At 40.3% G+C, this 14,596-nt stretch overlaps 1 protein-coding gene across 1 annotated transcript in view; it reads right to left on the bottom strand.

The window, feature by feature from the left end:
* DNAH8 (dynein axonemal heavy chain 8) overlaps window positions 1–14,596 on the bottom strand; it is a 129,896-nt gene that overhangs the window by 37,765 nt on the left and 77,535 nt on the right. The window contains exons 61-71 of the mRNA XM_081186333.1: window positions 12,647–12,769; window positions 11,256–11,386; window positions 9,653–9,806; window positions 8,516–8,680; window positions 7,411–7,637; window positions 6,728–6,846; window positions 6,021–6,124; window positions 5,235–5,411; window positions 4,533–4,700; window positions 3,389–3,601; window positions 1,817–1,954 (exon numbers count right to left, since the gene is read on the bottom strand). Coding sequence (XP_081042459.1) covers window positions 1,817–1,954; window positions 3,389–3,601; window positions 4,533–4,700; window positions 5,235–5,411; window positions 6,021–6,124; window positions 6,728–6,846; window positions 7,411–7,637; window positions 8,516–8,680; window positions 9,653–9,806; window positions 11,256–11,386; window positions 12,647–12,769 — 1,719 coding nt within the window. The remainder of the gene's footprint in view (window positions 1–1,816; window positions 1,955–3,388; window positions 3,602–4,532; window positions 4,701–5,234; window positions 5,412–6,020; window positions 6,125–6,727; window positions 6,847–7,410; window positions 7,638–8,515; window positions 8,681–9,652; window positions 9,807–11,255; window positions 11,387–12,646; window positions 12,770–14,596) is intronic.

The following is a 14,596-nucleotide window of genomic DNA, read 5'->3' as shown; positions in this document are numbered from 1 at the left end:
CATATATCTTGAAAATAGATGACATGGTGTTATCAAGGTCATTTATGGCATAATAGCTGCTAGGTTTCGATGGGAGATAGAATAAAATTGCAGCATTTGTAAGGGAGTCGATGAAAAGAAACCATAGCAACTACTGTTTTCCACAGGCAGCAATAAGCTCAGGAACCTAAGCAAACAGGGACACCAGGCCCCATCAGGTGGTGGATTTTCCCATTTCTTTTAGGTCAAAATAATTGCCAGTAATCATCCCTGCAATGTCAGTCTCAACCGGTTAATCCAACCCCGGTGAAACTGAGTAACACAAAACCACAGTCAGATGAAAAGAGGAAAGAGAGTTTGGTGTACTGTTGTCACTTTACACCTTTAAGTTTCAGATATACATTAAACAGGAGGAAAGCCAAGCTAAACAGGAGGGAAAAGTTGGGGTATAAATAAATATCTAATAAGAAGTATAATATCATAAGCCATTGTATATTTTTATCCATTAGAACTGCATTCAAGAACCATCTTGTAAACACATAAAGAGTGTGCACCCCCCCCCAATCTCTGCCAAGTGGGGCACAAAATTTCAGGGGGTTCTGGGTGATCATCCAGGGCTGTGTTTCTGTTTAGAATCAACATGTGACAGAGGCTGTAGTGCCTTTAAGAAATATGGTTTAAATACACATATATACACCTGAGTTTAGATGAAGGGGGTGCAGATCTTGCAGCACTGTCACCTTAAGAGCATCTTGTTCTTCATAGCAGCCCAGCCATCCTAAGCAACAATTCCTTTGTTCCTGCTTCTCAGCCAGCTCTAATGGTTGTTGTCCTTCATCCCCCAGCAAGTGTTCTCCCTACTTCCTTCCTTGTTCCCAGGAAACTCCTGCTCCAAATAACTCCACCCCATCCATGTGATACCCAGCAGTGGAGGGAGGCGGAGGTGGGAGGAGTGGGGCACACCAGGTGGTACTTACCTTTGGGGCAGCACACTGGACCCCAAGCTGCAGCACCCTCCAGCCCCACGCCGGATGCCTCCCCCTCAGCCACCCTCCAGCAGGAGGGCGCCTGGGAGGGATACGGCTACTTGGCCCCACACTGCGCCCTGCCCCCGGATGCCCCACCTTATGGAGAGGCACCCACACAGCTCCAGGTGTCCCCAGGCTCCCGATGCCACTGCTGCTACCTCAAGCCTAGTTTTTTAAAAGGCACATTTTCCCCAGTGAGCATAGCCTGCCCCCTGTAATCTTGGCAGCCTGCTGCTTTCTTGCCTAACGCTGAATATCTCATCTTTTGTCATGCTAATGACTCTGCTATACCTGGTCTGTGTTCTTGCATGGCAGCTACCTAAGCCCAGCTCCTGAGGGAGCTGGCTTGACTTCAAAACCCACATTTACGCTGTGATTATGTAAGTGAAATAATTGTAAGTTATGAGTTACCTGTGCAACTAAGCAGCGTAATACAACCTTTCACAACCTGGAGAACATCCAGATGCTTTGGACTACAACTCCCATCAGCCCCCATCAACCCCAGCTACTGAGGCATAGAAGTTGTAGTCCAAAACAACATCAGGATAGTACCATACTGGGAAAGGCTGGTGTAATATTTATCCTATCTATCTATCTATCTATCTATCTATCTATCTATCTATCTACTGCATTTCTGCCAATTAGGGTCAAAAACTATAGTCTCTCCTGCACACTATTAAATAGGCCCACAAGCAACATTTCAGTCCCACACCCATGTCAGAAAGAAGTTCAAGATAAGGCAGTGGCCAGCTAGGAAATCAGCATCATAAATTATCTTGTTGGTGAAGCAGCATTTTCTCTTGTTTTACCATCTTTTCCTTCATAGCTGCATCAAACTTTGCTTGCACTTTATCCAGTTCTGCTTGCTTCTCATCTAATAATTCTTGAGCCATTGCTAATTCTGCATTTGCTACTTTCAAACGCCCTTCTTGTTTTGCCAAGTTCGCCTGAAAATGAAAAATGAATGAAGCGGCAATGTTTCCAGAAATTCATTGTGTCTTCTATAACTACATCTAAGGTTTTTGTTGCTGTTTTTTTAGCTATGAAAAACAGACAGACAAAACACTAAGACTAACTAGATGAAGCAGCTGTCTAAAGGAAAATTGTCCAAAGAGGGATTCAGTCTGAAGAAATACTTGTCTGAATTGCCTCTCCCTGGCATAGAGGAACTAATATGACAACTCATTGCGACAGGAAAAGATCTATAACCAGATATTCTGCTTTTTGCTTTGTTTGAATAGTAAATGGCTGTATTTGCTGGTCTGAATAATTTTTTGAGTATTTCCTCACAGGGTCTTGTGCCTATTATTATTATTATTCACCTTCCTCATTGATTTCTCAAGTTGATGTACAAAACATAATAAAAACAGCTAAAAAAACCAGCTCAGAAGAACAGCAAATGAATTAAAACATATACATGCTACACAGTAGACAATCATGGCAGAAACGTATTCATTCAGCTGGGAAAGCTTGTCAGAACAAAAATGTCTTATTTATTTCATTTCATAAAATTTATATACCGCTTGATTGTAAAAACCCTCAGAGATGGTTACTAAAAAGCAATAAAACAATAAAATGATCAATAAAAAAGTTAACAACAATAATTTAAACCATTAAAAAAATAAGATCAACAATAAAATAAAAGCAGATACATCAACATTCTAAATATCTGGGTAGGCTTGCTTAAATTTAGCAGGCACCAAAAATAATACAGTGAAGGGCTTACGTTTCCCCCAGAAAGTACAATTAGTGGTTTTGCATCTCGTATCTCAACAGGAATGCTGTTCCACAAAACAGGGACAGCCACAGTAAAAACCCTGCCTTGAGTTACAGAAGCAATCCACTCTTGTGGGCAGGTGAAAAGCACTGCATGATACTGTCAATCAAATCTGGATTGTTTTCAGTGTGTGATGTTGCATTGTGTTTTTACTACTTTTTGTTTGGAGCCACCCAAAGTGGCTTGGGCAACCCAGTCAAATGGGTAGCATATACTGGTAAATATATTAGTATTAGTATTATTGCGGCATCATCTTCAGAAAGATGATTTAATTGTGTTCCTTGCAATATTGTATAGTACAAGGCTTCAAACTGTAAAACTTAAGTATTGTTCAATTTTTTAAAATAATTTGTCAACAAATTCAACTAAAACAAAATTAAAGGTAGATTTGGAGTTTCCCAAACAAACACAACATCTGCCAGAATTTCAAGGGAAGTTTAAATATTATTTAAAGATTAGTGATATCATATATGAAGAAGTGGGAAGGGCATGTTTCTAGTCCCATTACACCCAACACTGCAGAAGTAGACAAAAGAGACTCTGCATGGTTTCTTTTGCCTCTCAATAAATGGAAATGCACTTCAAATCAAATCCTGCCATTTACCTTAAGAGGCAGTACTTCTCTGTTTATGCCATAAAATGTTGCCATGGCCAGTGTCCAAGAAAGCAGCCCTGCCACATTACCACAGACTTTTTTACCATTCTCAAAAGTATAATCTTCCATTTGAAAATAAGGCTGTAGCAATTCTACTGTCTCTTCATTAATGGAATCTTTAGCAAACTGCTGGAGACTCTGCAGAAATGGTCCACTCATTAGCTGAAAATAAACAAACAACACCTGTAAAGCACTTTCTGCCATCACTGTCCCAATTGTAATTATTCCTTGTATATTTGTATTTCTTCTTTAATTTCCTAGTTTCTAAATTCTACCAAAGTAGTGGAATGAAGCGAATGATCGGCTGTTTACTGTAACTGTTTTAGGTTTGGGGAGACTGTGACCCTCCAGATGCTGGGCCGCAGCTTCCATCCTTCTAGGCATTGGTCATACTGACTGGGACTGATGGGAGTTAGAGTTCCAACAGCACGTGGAGGGCCTAAGGTTATCCATCTTTGTCTTAAGAGTTGTGTTCATTGGACAACTGTTATGCAGTGGTCAGAAACTCTGATGAATTTAACAAATGGATGGGACATTTCTAATAAGTATTTCCTGGCCACCTCAGATAACCTGCTTAATCAGCTTCAGGTCCTTTATTGTATGTTGCTCTATGTGAGATTCTGGAGAACAGCATAATGCTTTTATGTTGATAAAAAATATAAGAACATAAGAACAAACCTGCTGGATCATGCCAATGGCTCATTCTAGTCCATCATCCTATTTTCCCAGTGCCCAAGCAGCTCGTTAGGGGAAGCCCACAAGCAACAGCACTGACCCCCCCCCCTTGCAGGTTCCAGGCAAGATCAGACCATCACCAAATGTCTCTTTTTAATAACTGCTGTTGTTGTCAATATCATTTATAAGCTGTCGTTGATTTCAAGAAGAAATACCAAGGTGAAATTGCATGTAATGCTCCTTTCAAGTGGTAGGCAGAGGTGATGTCATGTCTAAGCACATCTTGCACTCACAGGAGAATTGGGAGCTCCCTTTTGTGGAAATAGAAATGCTTTCGGCTTAAACCAGAGCACCACTAGATCCAAGCCATTGATTCCCCCCACCCCCAGTATTGAAAGCATTTCAGAATGGGATTTACTTTCAGTGACTCGCTCCAAGATGGTTTCAAACAAGGCCTTTCTGGATCCATGGTAACTGAATCTATTTTCTTTTGAAATAGCAACAAACAGCAATCCATGATCCTCATGATAAGATGAGGTGGCTTGGCAAGCTTTCGAACCGTTGCGATATCTGCCGGTTTGATAGTCTGCAAAGGGAAAATTAAATTCATTTATTGCTTGGGCCAAATTTTATATGGACCCAGGGGAAACTTAGTACCCTGAATTTAACATCACATTTCTCTAAGCAATAGACAAAATGAGGAATAATGGGACACTCAGCTTCCAACAGGGACATCGGAAATTTAACTGAAGCACAGTTTTACCAGATTGCAGAAAGCTATAGTCAGCACAGACTTACAAACTACAGTATATTTCCTAAAACTGCCATAGATGGTGCACAGAGCATCTGAGATAAGGAAAGGTATTCAGCAATGAAAGAAATATAAATTAGGAAACAATGTAGAACAACCCAAATAGCACAAATAAAAGACTATTTCAAGCCTTGTTAATGTTTAACAACTTTTCTAGCTTTGCACCTCCATTTTCAAAGATAGGTACTTTGCAGCACAGGCAGGCAGACAATGGTACATTATCTATATTGCACAATTCATGTATGATTGATTTCTTCATTTATAGTGGCTTCAAGAGAACTGTGAATATTCTATTACAACGTCACTCACATTCAAAGCAGCTTCAGCTTCTTCTAATGCTGGTCTAGCTGCCTCCAGCTTTGCCTCTGCTACTACTTTCTCTGAATCAATTTCGTCTACAATCTTCTGTGCTTTGTCTTTTACACCTTGAACTTCATTTTTCACTTTAGCTGATGCCTCAGCACTTACTGTCACTTCTGCTAGCACCTATTATAAAATTTAAAAACATGCAGCAGGGTCATCCAGTTTGGAAGTTTGCAATGGAGGAGAGCTAGCAATGGTGAACTCAAGGTTTTACTTCCCCAAGTTCTTCATGAGCCACATCCATGTGAGCCAGCTCATAATGGGCTTATCCCCACCTAGCCTCCCAGGGTTGGGTGGGTGGATCTGGCCCTTACACATTTAATTAATGTGTTGACATCAATGATGCCAAGCGATGCTAGCTTAGAGTAAGGGCAATTATTCCTGTATTGCACATGGGCGATCCTAGCCAGTCAGGAATCATGCAGCAAGTACAATATCAGTGAAGGCAAACAAAATCTATTAAAAGCATTTTCCCTACATAGTTGGTAAGGGAAAAGTGAGGAGGTGACTTTGGTGAGTGGTAGGGTGGGGGGGGGGGTGATGGGGTCAGAAAGCAAAGCAAGCAGGGGCAACATATAATTAACTCAGCAGACCAGCAATGGGACAAGGATAGTGTTGCCATACACAAGATAGATTTCTCCTTTTCAAAACATTGGGGGGACGGGGGACGACAAAACCAGTGAACTCAGTCACTTTCCTTTATAAAATACTGTATTCTGGTATAAAACTTACTTTATCTGCTTTTACAGATGCCAGAGCCAGTTCCTTCTCTTTCACTGCCAATTCCTGGGAGAGTTTAGCAACAGATTCACTAGCTTCCATCAGCTTAGAAAGACCTACAAAAGGCATCAAAATTCATAATAATTAAAAGTTATTTATGATGAGCAATAGTCAATAGAGTCATTGAAATCAATGAATTTACTCTGAGTATGACTTAGTTAGCTACCACCCACATTATATGCAATGTTGATTTCATAGGGATTGGGCTTCCATTCCATCCCTCTAATCATTATTTGCTGCCAAAGTAGAAGTGAAACCTGTCTTTATAGACAAATTGGCATTTCTGTACAAAAAAGAAAAAAAGCTATGTCCTGGCAAAATCTGGGTCTAAGTTTGGTTTGTCAAAGGGAAAATAATTTCTAGAATTTTAATTTTTATAAGGAAATTTGTTATCTTCATATAGAATGCATGGAGAAATCTCATGAAGACTTTTCTTTAGGTGGAAAACTTCTGAGGCAAGTCATGCATATGTGTAGCTGGATCCAGAAGGGTGACAGGTGATTTTCCTGCACCTCCTCTGCCCAGCAGTTCCCTGAAAAGACTCCACTAAGGGTCAGGAGCCCCAGCTGAATGAGGTTGGCTTGGCTGTGGCTTGGGAGGACTGAGAGAGAAGAGGAGATTGTTGGCAGGGGCAATGAGCTGGAGTAATCTTATCTTACCTATGTGCATCCGCTCAGCTTGTTCATTAATGTTGGCTAGCTTTTCAGCATAAACATCTTTGTAGCCATTAATGAAAGAGAGGTAAGACTTGGGGGTGACATGAGCTCTTCTTCGGTATCTGGAACATGCAATGGGGATTGGATCAAATACTCATGTTATCATCAGATACCATCCTAAACCCATGTACAATTATGTCAATGACAAAAGCCACAGATTTCACTTTCAGCTGTAATCGTAATGCATGTTAATGAGCTGCAGTTGTAAAAAATGATTTCAAGATATAGCGACTTTGAAATAAATAACTGCTCATCTCCCTGCAACCCAAGTAACCATGTTAGATATAATCTCCTGTTATATCTAGGTATAGGGGCAGTTAGATTCTAAGCTTATCTGTTTTCTCAAACAAGTGTTAAATATTTATTAAGAGGAATCCAAAGTTTAACGTAATTGAAAACGGAAAAAAGTTACTTACATTTTCATATAAAAGTACAAAATTTACATATTGCATCTTTCATACAACAGTTATAACTGAGCAACCGAATCCATAGCTGATTTAACTAATTTTGGTTTTTTGGTTTTTTTAAAAAATACATTATATGTATATAAAATAATCTATAAAAAATACATATTCCAGTGCCAAATGTTATCATTAAAGAATTACTACATATGTTTCAAACACTACCTTTGGAAATAATTATCACAGCTTTCTGAAACTAGATCATGAAAGATGCCCATAGTTTCCACAACTTGGGCTTTAACTTCAGGAGAACAGACAATGTTAAACTCTGACAGGAAATAATGTGATACAGCAACAAGGGCTTCCTTAGGCCACTGAGTAAACCAGTCCATAGTGCAGCCAGATATAAGGCCAGGAAATTTCAAAGAACGCGCACGGAACTTTTCACCAACCTACCAAGAATAGCAAAAAAAAATATTGTAATAATTAATTTTATAAGTCATATGCACAACTAAATGCAGAGGCTGAGATCTGGAATTTTAAAAACATTTCTGCATCTGGGGAAGAAGAAGAAGAAGAGTTTGGATTTGATATCCCGCCTTTCACTCCCTTTAAGGAGTCTCAAAGCGGCTAACATTCTCCTTTCCCTTCCTCCCCCACAACAAACACCCTGTGAGGTGAGTGGGGCTGAGAGACTTCAGAGAAGTGTGACTGGCCCAAGGTCACCCAGCAGCTGCATGTGGAGGAGCGGAGACGCGAACCCGGTTCACCAGATTACGAGTCTACCGCTCTTAACCACTACACCACACTGGCTCTCAGGGGGGAGTAAATATATACGAAAAATACCCTAACTCATACGATCTTTTATAAGTTTGATATTATTATTCTAATACATTTCTGTGTTTGTTCCTTTTTTCCTTTTCTTTGCATCACTTTATTTCTTCATAATTGAAACTTTTCAATTAAAAAAAGGGGGGAACCATTTTTGCATCTAAGGTCCCATATCTTAAGCTGCAAGCCATTTCATAACTACTTTCCCTTCCCTACAGGGTAGTATGGAGCCTTCCTCGTCACCAATTTCAAAATTAACATACATAGGACATAGCTGCCTGTTCCAGTTTTGTAGACTACATACAGAAATGGAATTGTTAGTAGAACAATTACTATGAGCTAGACTGCTGAGCCAAACTTGCAGGATTTGTCTTTAAAGAATATATTTGCCATAAAAATATTATTTTTCACATTTAAATACATAGTCTTGAATGGGGGAGGAATTATCATAAGCAAATACGTCCAAGGAAAGTAGATACGATTTTTAAAGGAAACTCACTGGAGAAAAGCAGAGAACAACATGAAGATTTTTCCTCGATCTTGATATAAAATATTCATAAAGATTATCAAAAGTTGGAGGAACTCGTGGTAGTTCTTTTTTCATTACAGATATCAATCCTTGGGTTATTTCATCCATTTCATCCCGAGCAAATAAATTGGAGATCTTAGCAGAGCCAAGGAAAAATGAAAATTCACTTATGTATTTATAATGTAAGTTTTATAAACTATAGGTCTATGTTTCCTTTCCAAAACTGTCTAATAGTTAAGATATGCAGGCCAAAGACTATCTTCTTTCCTTACTTGAAGAGATGTATTCTAATCCAATGGACCATGTTTAGAGCAGCTGGGAACATGAATCTGGAGCCTTTGTTTGGCGAGCAAGGGTGCGCAGGGGAGAGGGAAATGAATCTAGCCCCCTGCTCCTTCTCCAGAGCAACTGATTGTCAGGATTTTAGCTTTTTTTTAAAGGGCCTTGTGCACATAAATCTGGTTGTTGGGCCAAAGATAGGACCTGTGCGTAACAACACATTATTGTGCATACAGTGCATGAAATTCCACAGAGTTCTCACTCCAACAAAAATAATAACATTTCCACAACTTTTATATAATCCATGGAAAACATGCAAGAATATAGACCCCAAGAAATACAGCGGCCAATGTGCCAAGATTCTGAACGTCTGTGGCTGGTTACATGCCCACCCCATAAATTACTAAGAAAATCAACGGTGAACAAAATAATAATTTCATTTAAAGTTTATCTCTGAAAACTAGTTTGGGTTCAGCCCACTTCCCAAAAGTCTCTTTGCTCCTGCCTCGTCAAGGGACATGGGCTGATGCCCAGCCCAGTACCTGCATGATCCCAGAAATAAATTAATAATTTCATTTAAAATTGATCCCTGAATTGTAACTTTATTTTTAAAAATATTTTTCAAGATTTACATCTCTGCTAGCAGTAGCTCATGTGGGACCCCCCAGGTGTTGACTTCTAGCATCCCTGACTATCAACCTGATCGTGCTGGTTGGAGCTGATGTGAGTTGCAGTCAAACCTACCCTGAACTTTTGAAATAGAAGGACAAGCAAAACATCTAACAGTCATCATAGCAACACAGCTGCAAAAGCCTCTGAAATGCTAACCTCTCCAGAAGAAAGCAGGTTATTAAGAAATTCAAGAAACGCTTCATCTTTTATTTCGTTATCTGTGAAAATAAATGTTATTCCTTTTCCTTCTGCACCAGCAACTCTGTATAAAAGCTTTAGATCATCTGTCAGATTGCTCACATTGTATGATCTAGGAAGCAAAAATGAAAAGGACAGAAAGCTTAACATGCAGTACTGATTCATCACCCACTAACTTCGGAAAAGTAGGCTACATCACTGAAGCCAGCAGAGAGGGGAAACAAGAGCTAACTGAGCAAAGACTGCCCCTTTTAGGAGGGGCATCCTTGTGTAAATATACCTTGGTACCTTGGGTTACATACGCTTCAGGTTACATATGCTTCAGGTTACAGACTCTGCTAACCCAGAAATAGTATCTCGGGTTAAGAACTTTGCTTCAGGATGAGAACAGAAATCGTGCTCCGGCGGCGCGGCAGCAGTGGGAGGCCCCATTAGCTAAAGCGGTGCTTCAGGTTAAGAAAGGTTTCAGGTTAAGAACGGACCTCCGGAACGAATTAAGTACTTAACCCGAGGTACCACTGTATTGCATAGTGAGCATGCTACTTCTTAAAAATGTATTTTAAACACACATTTCAAAATGAAGCAAACAGCAAAACAACTTAAGCCGTTTCAAGAAATCAAAAAACTATGTACCTTTCACAAGACCCTTAAATTCCTCTGGCCGGAATCAAGGGAGACTACAATTCTAGTTTGTGTTCCCCATGTTCCTTAGTTAACTCAGATTTGTCAGGCCGTCACCTCATTCACTAGTGACAAATGGGAGTGGCCATTTCAAGGGCTACAATTCAGCTTCAACAACCCTCAAAATGACTAGTAACTGCAGCAGAGTGCTTGCCATTTTTCTCCCTCCCCACCCCCTTTTTTTGGTTCAAAACAATTTTGAAAGCTAGTGACTTTGCCATTCCTCTCAGAGCAGGGAAGTCGAAAGTGGCTTTAAAGGTGTTTTTAAATAAGAAAAAAGAAGGAATGTGGGAAAGCAAGAACACCCCCTGCCATAACTGTAAACATTCCCGCCTCCCCACGTGCCACCCTGTTTGTACCATCTGCACTGGCTTTAGAGCGGCATACTATGGGGCTTGGAGGGGCCATAACTAGGTAAAGTGGAAACCCCAACACATGTAGGGGAACTTCTGGAGCCAAACCATTATTTCAACATTATCAATCTCTTCAGTAATTGATGAATTTTGATAGAACTTTGTTGAGAACGAAATTGTCTACATTATATCCTCATAGACCAGGCATGGCCAAACTCGGCCCTCCAGATGTTTTGGGACTACAACTCCCATCATCCCTAGCTAACAGGACCAGTGGTCAGGAATGATGGGAACTGTAGTTCCAAAACATCTGGAGGGCCAAGTTTGGCCATGCCTGTCATAGACCACAGGATCAGTGACATCATGAACACATGGATATGTCAGGCTGTCTTTATGATGGCCTTCTAGCCATGAATTTCATCTTCTTTATTCTCATATAATGGTGTATATATACAAACAGTAGCTTCTAATTATATAGGGAAAACAGCACATCATCAACCACTTATTTGAAATGTATTTTTTCTCACCGCGTTAAAGTTATCTGAAATATTTTATATCCAGCTATAAAAGAGGCTAGCCTAGAAAGACTCTGCTTTCCGGAACCACCAACTCCTACAAGTAAAGCATTCCCACATGCTGTACGAATTATTCGTGAAATCTGCATTACAAAAAAAAGGGGGGGAGATTATCTACTTAATTCGTTATGCAAAGTCAACAAAGTTAAATAATTATCCAAAAATATTTTTGTAATAAGCTTTTATAAAAGAACCATTGAATGGTGCATAGTTTAATAAATCTTCCCAGTATTCTAGATTCCCTACCCCTCTCCACCAATTCCAAAGACGCTACTTATACAAGGGCAGCATATTTTAATATGGCATGTAATTTTTGCAAAAAATATATATCCAATGACAACAGAATTCTCTTATATGGTGCTTCTGCGGGCTGTTGTTTTTTTAAAAAAAGAGCATCAACCGCATTTTTGAGGTAATCAGCCAATGTCCTTCTTTAAATACCACCTCCTTCAAAGGTGAAGCTTTCATCTTCAAGGCTTTTCCAGTTACAGAATGCCCTTTTCCAGAGCAGTACAAGCTGAGCACAACTTTGTTTTCTTTTCAGTTCCTTGCAAAAACTTCCCCCCCATTCACCCAGACTTTTGAAAACTGTTTTACTACCTTTAAACTATCTGACTATAAAATTATTCTTCTACTTGTTGCTTGTTTTATTTGTGTTGCTTGTTGTTTACTTGTTGCTTTCAAGTTTTGAAAAATGTCTCGAGACACTGATAAAAGGAAGTTCATAATGTTTCGATAAAATAAGGGCGCGGTCCTAACTGGGATGAGCAAGTTAGGATGTGGTGGATCCCCAACTCACCTGGCTGGTTTCTGGCTTAAGACCCAACTCGGTCACATGTATGCTGACCCAAATCCCTCCTCCCAGCTCACCTGGGGCTTGGACAGTTGAGCTGAACTTGGTGGCTCTTAAGCCATGAATGAAGGGCACTCCAGGGGAATAGCATGGACAGGACCAAAGGTGGGGATTTAGGCTGAATCCTAAACCCATTCAGCTCAGTCACATGAGCTGGCAACCTGGTGTAAGTTACGCAGGCAAAAGGATGATGTAACACAAATTGGATTTTAAAAGTTTGTTTCTCCACTGCCGGTAGTAGTTCCACTCCTGAATGGAGTTTGGATCTGGCGTAGCTATATGCTGTATGCTCTATGCTGACTTAATCTAAAATGCCATAATCTTTTGGACTTTAGTTCTGACTATGGAGAATGAGCTGACCTGTTGAGAAGGAATAAAGACATTGCTAGGTTGGAGCTCCCCTGAGATCTACTCTGCTCTGCCATGACTCCCCCTTCCCACCAGTGCAGGAAATGAAATGAAGACTATAACTTTAAATAAGCATTCAGACCTTAACAAGATGTGTTATAGCATCTTTGAAAAACACCAAATCCAGGAATCCACCTCTGACAGCTTCGTTATACTGCTTCTGATAGTACTGCAGTTTGTCAGATAAGAAGTCAAGAGATGGAATCTAAAAAAGAAGAAAATAAGGATAGCTTTCCCCCCTAAAAAAATAGTTTCAATAAATTAATGTAAAAGCATTTTTAAAAATATGAATAAAAGAAAATCATATGTCTTTGAAAAATGTCCTTAAGGGTTTACCAGATTTTTTATTTATTTATTTACACAGATCATATCCTAGAAATGATATGATATCAGCTTATTTTTCTCAAGATAGGATTTGTCAAAAACGAATTTCAAGGAGGTGTAGGTATATGTATTCCCCAGGACTGACTTAACTCGTGGGCAGTTCCGTATCTGATAAGTGTTTATGTTGTTTATTCCACTAATGGTGGGCTATTTAGCCCAAGCAGTAGCTGCATATAACAGTGGATTGCCTCTAGATTTAGTTTTCTACTTCTTTTGTATGATCATTTCTAATACACACACAAATGGTTTTGGCAACTGCTCCTGCAGATAACTGCTGCAATAGGTTCAACTTCCTATAGCCATACTTATGAAAATAATGTTTATTAATTGTGTTAATCAAACACAAATGAATATGAAAAGCTACCAGTCACCCACAAGCTTGTGATGTTTTTGATGTGGCTCCCAGTGCCTTGCCTATCCTGACCTACAATATTCTGCTATCTACCATACAGAGCACCAGTTTTACTCAATTTATTTAATAAAAAAATTCCTTCCAGTAGCACCTTAGAGACCAACTAAGTTTGTTATTGGTATGAGCTTTCGTGTGCATGCATAAAAAGCTCATACCAATAACAAACTTAGCTGGTCTCTAAGGTGCTACTGGAAGGAATTTTTTTTATTTTGTTTTGGCTACGGCAGACCAACACGGCAATCTACCTCAATTTGTTTAGTTTGACTTATACCCCACTTTTTAACAAGAGTCTTTAAAGCAGCTAAAAACCTGTTATGAAATGCAACAAAAACACCCAGAACCACATGCTACAAAATGAAACAACCAGCCTCACTGGGAAGGAGCTAACATGCCCCCATATTCTTCCCCACAGGGCAACTGTTGTAAGTTGGTTTAAGTGGGGCAGGTGGGCAATAGTCTGACTGGAGTAGTCCCTGACTTTGTCTTTGCCTGTGTCCCACAACGTTTTCTTCATTTCAGCAGGGCAGTTGGTGCAGTGGCGTAGCGTGGGTTGTCAGCACCCGGGGCAAGGCAAGTAATTTGCGCCCCCTAACCCGTGGATTTGCGCCCCCTAACCCGTGGATTTGCACCCCCTAACCCTAACTCCCAGATGTTGCGCCCGGTGCGGCCGGCCCCCCCTGCACCCCCCACGCTACGCCACTGAGTTGTTGTCTGTTGGCTCTATGTGGGTACAGGAGGAAAAAGTCCGAGTGCAGGAAGCCCTGGTGTTGCCCCTGCCTGCCTTCCTCACCCTGGTTGCATTCCATTACAGGCAAATAAAAAAGCAGCATAATACGTCTTTCTCGTCCCCACCCCACCCCCTAATTCATCTGGTTCTAACTCTGAATTTCCTCTAGCAATAATCCACAATATTAGCAACATTTGGGATTATTTATAGTCAAGAGTAGGGAACATTTTTCAGACCTAGGGCTGCATTCCCTCATGGTCAGCCTTCCACAGTCCAAAGGCATTCAGTCCAAGTACATTCATATAGCTAAAGCACTCCAGGAGAGCACATAGCAGGGCCAGTAAGGAAGGGGCATGGCCTGTGGACAGTCTTGGGGGACAGAGAGGCTTGGAGGCCTGCATTTGATCCTGGGGCCTGAGAGTTCCATGCCATTCTTGTATAGGTATCCATTATAGATCTGAGCATGCTATTGTTGAAACCCAATAAAGGAGGGGTTTGGAATTAAGTAA

Source organism: Podarcis bocagei (genome assembly GCF_964188305.1).
Source record: "Podarcis bocagei genome assembly, chromosome: 3".
In the NCBI taxonomy this organism is placed as follows: Eukaryota; Metazoa; Chordata; class Lepidosauria; order Squamata; family Lacertidae; genus Podarcis; species Podarcis bocagei.
The sequence above is the reverse complement of the archived record's forward strand: the minus strand, read 5'-3'. Positions and strand labels throughout refer to the sequence as shown.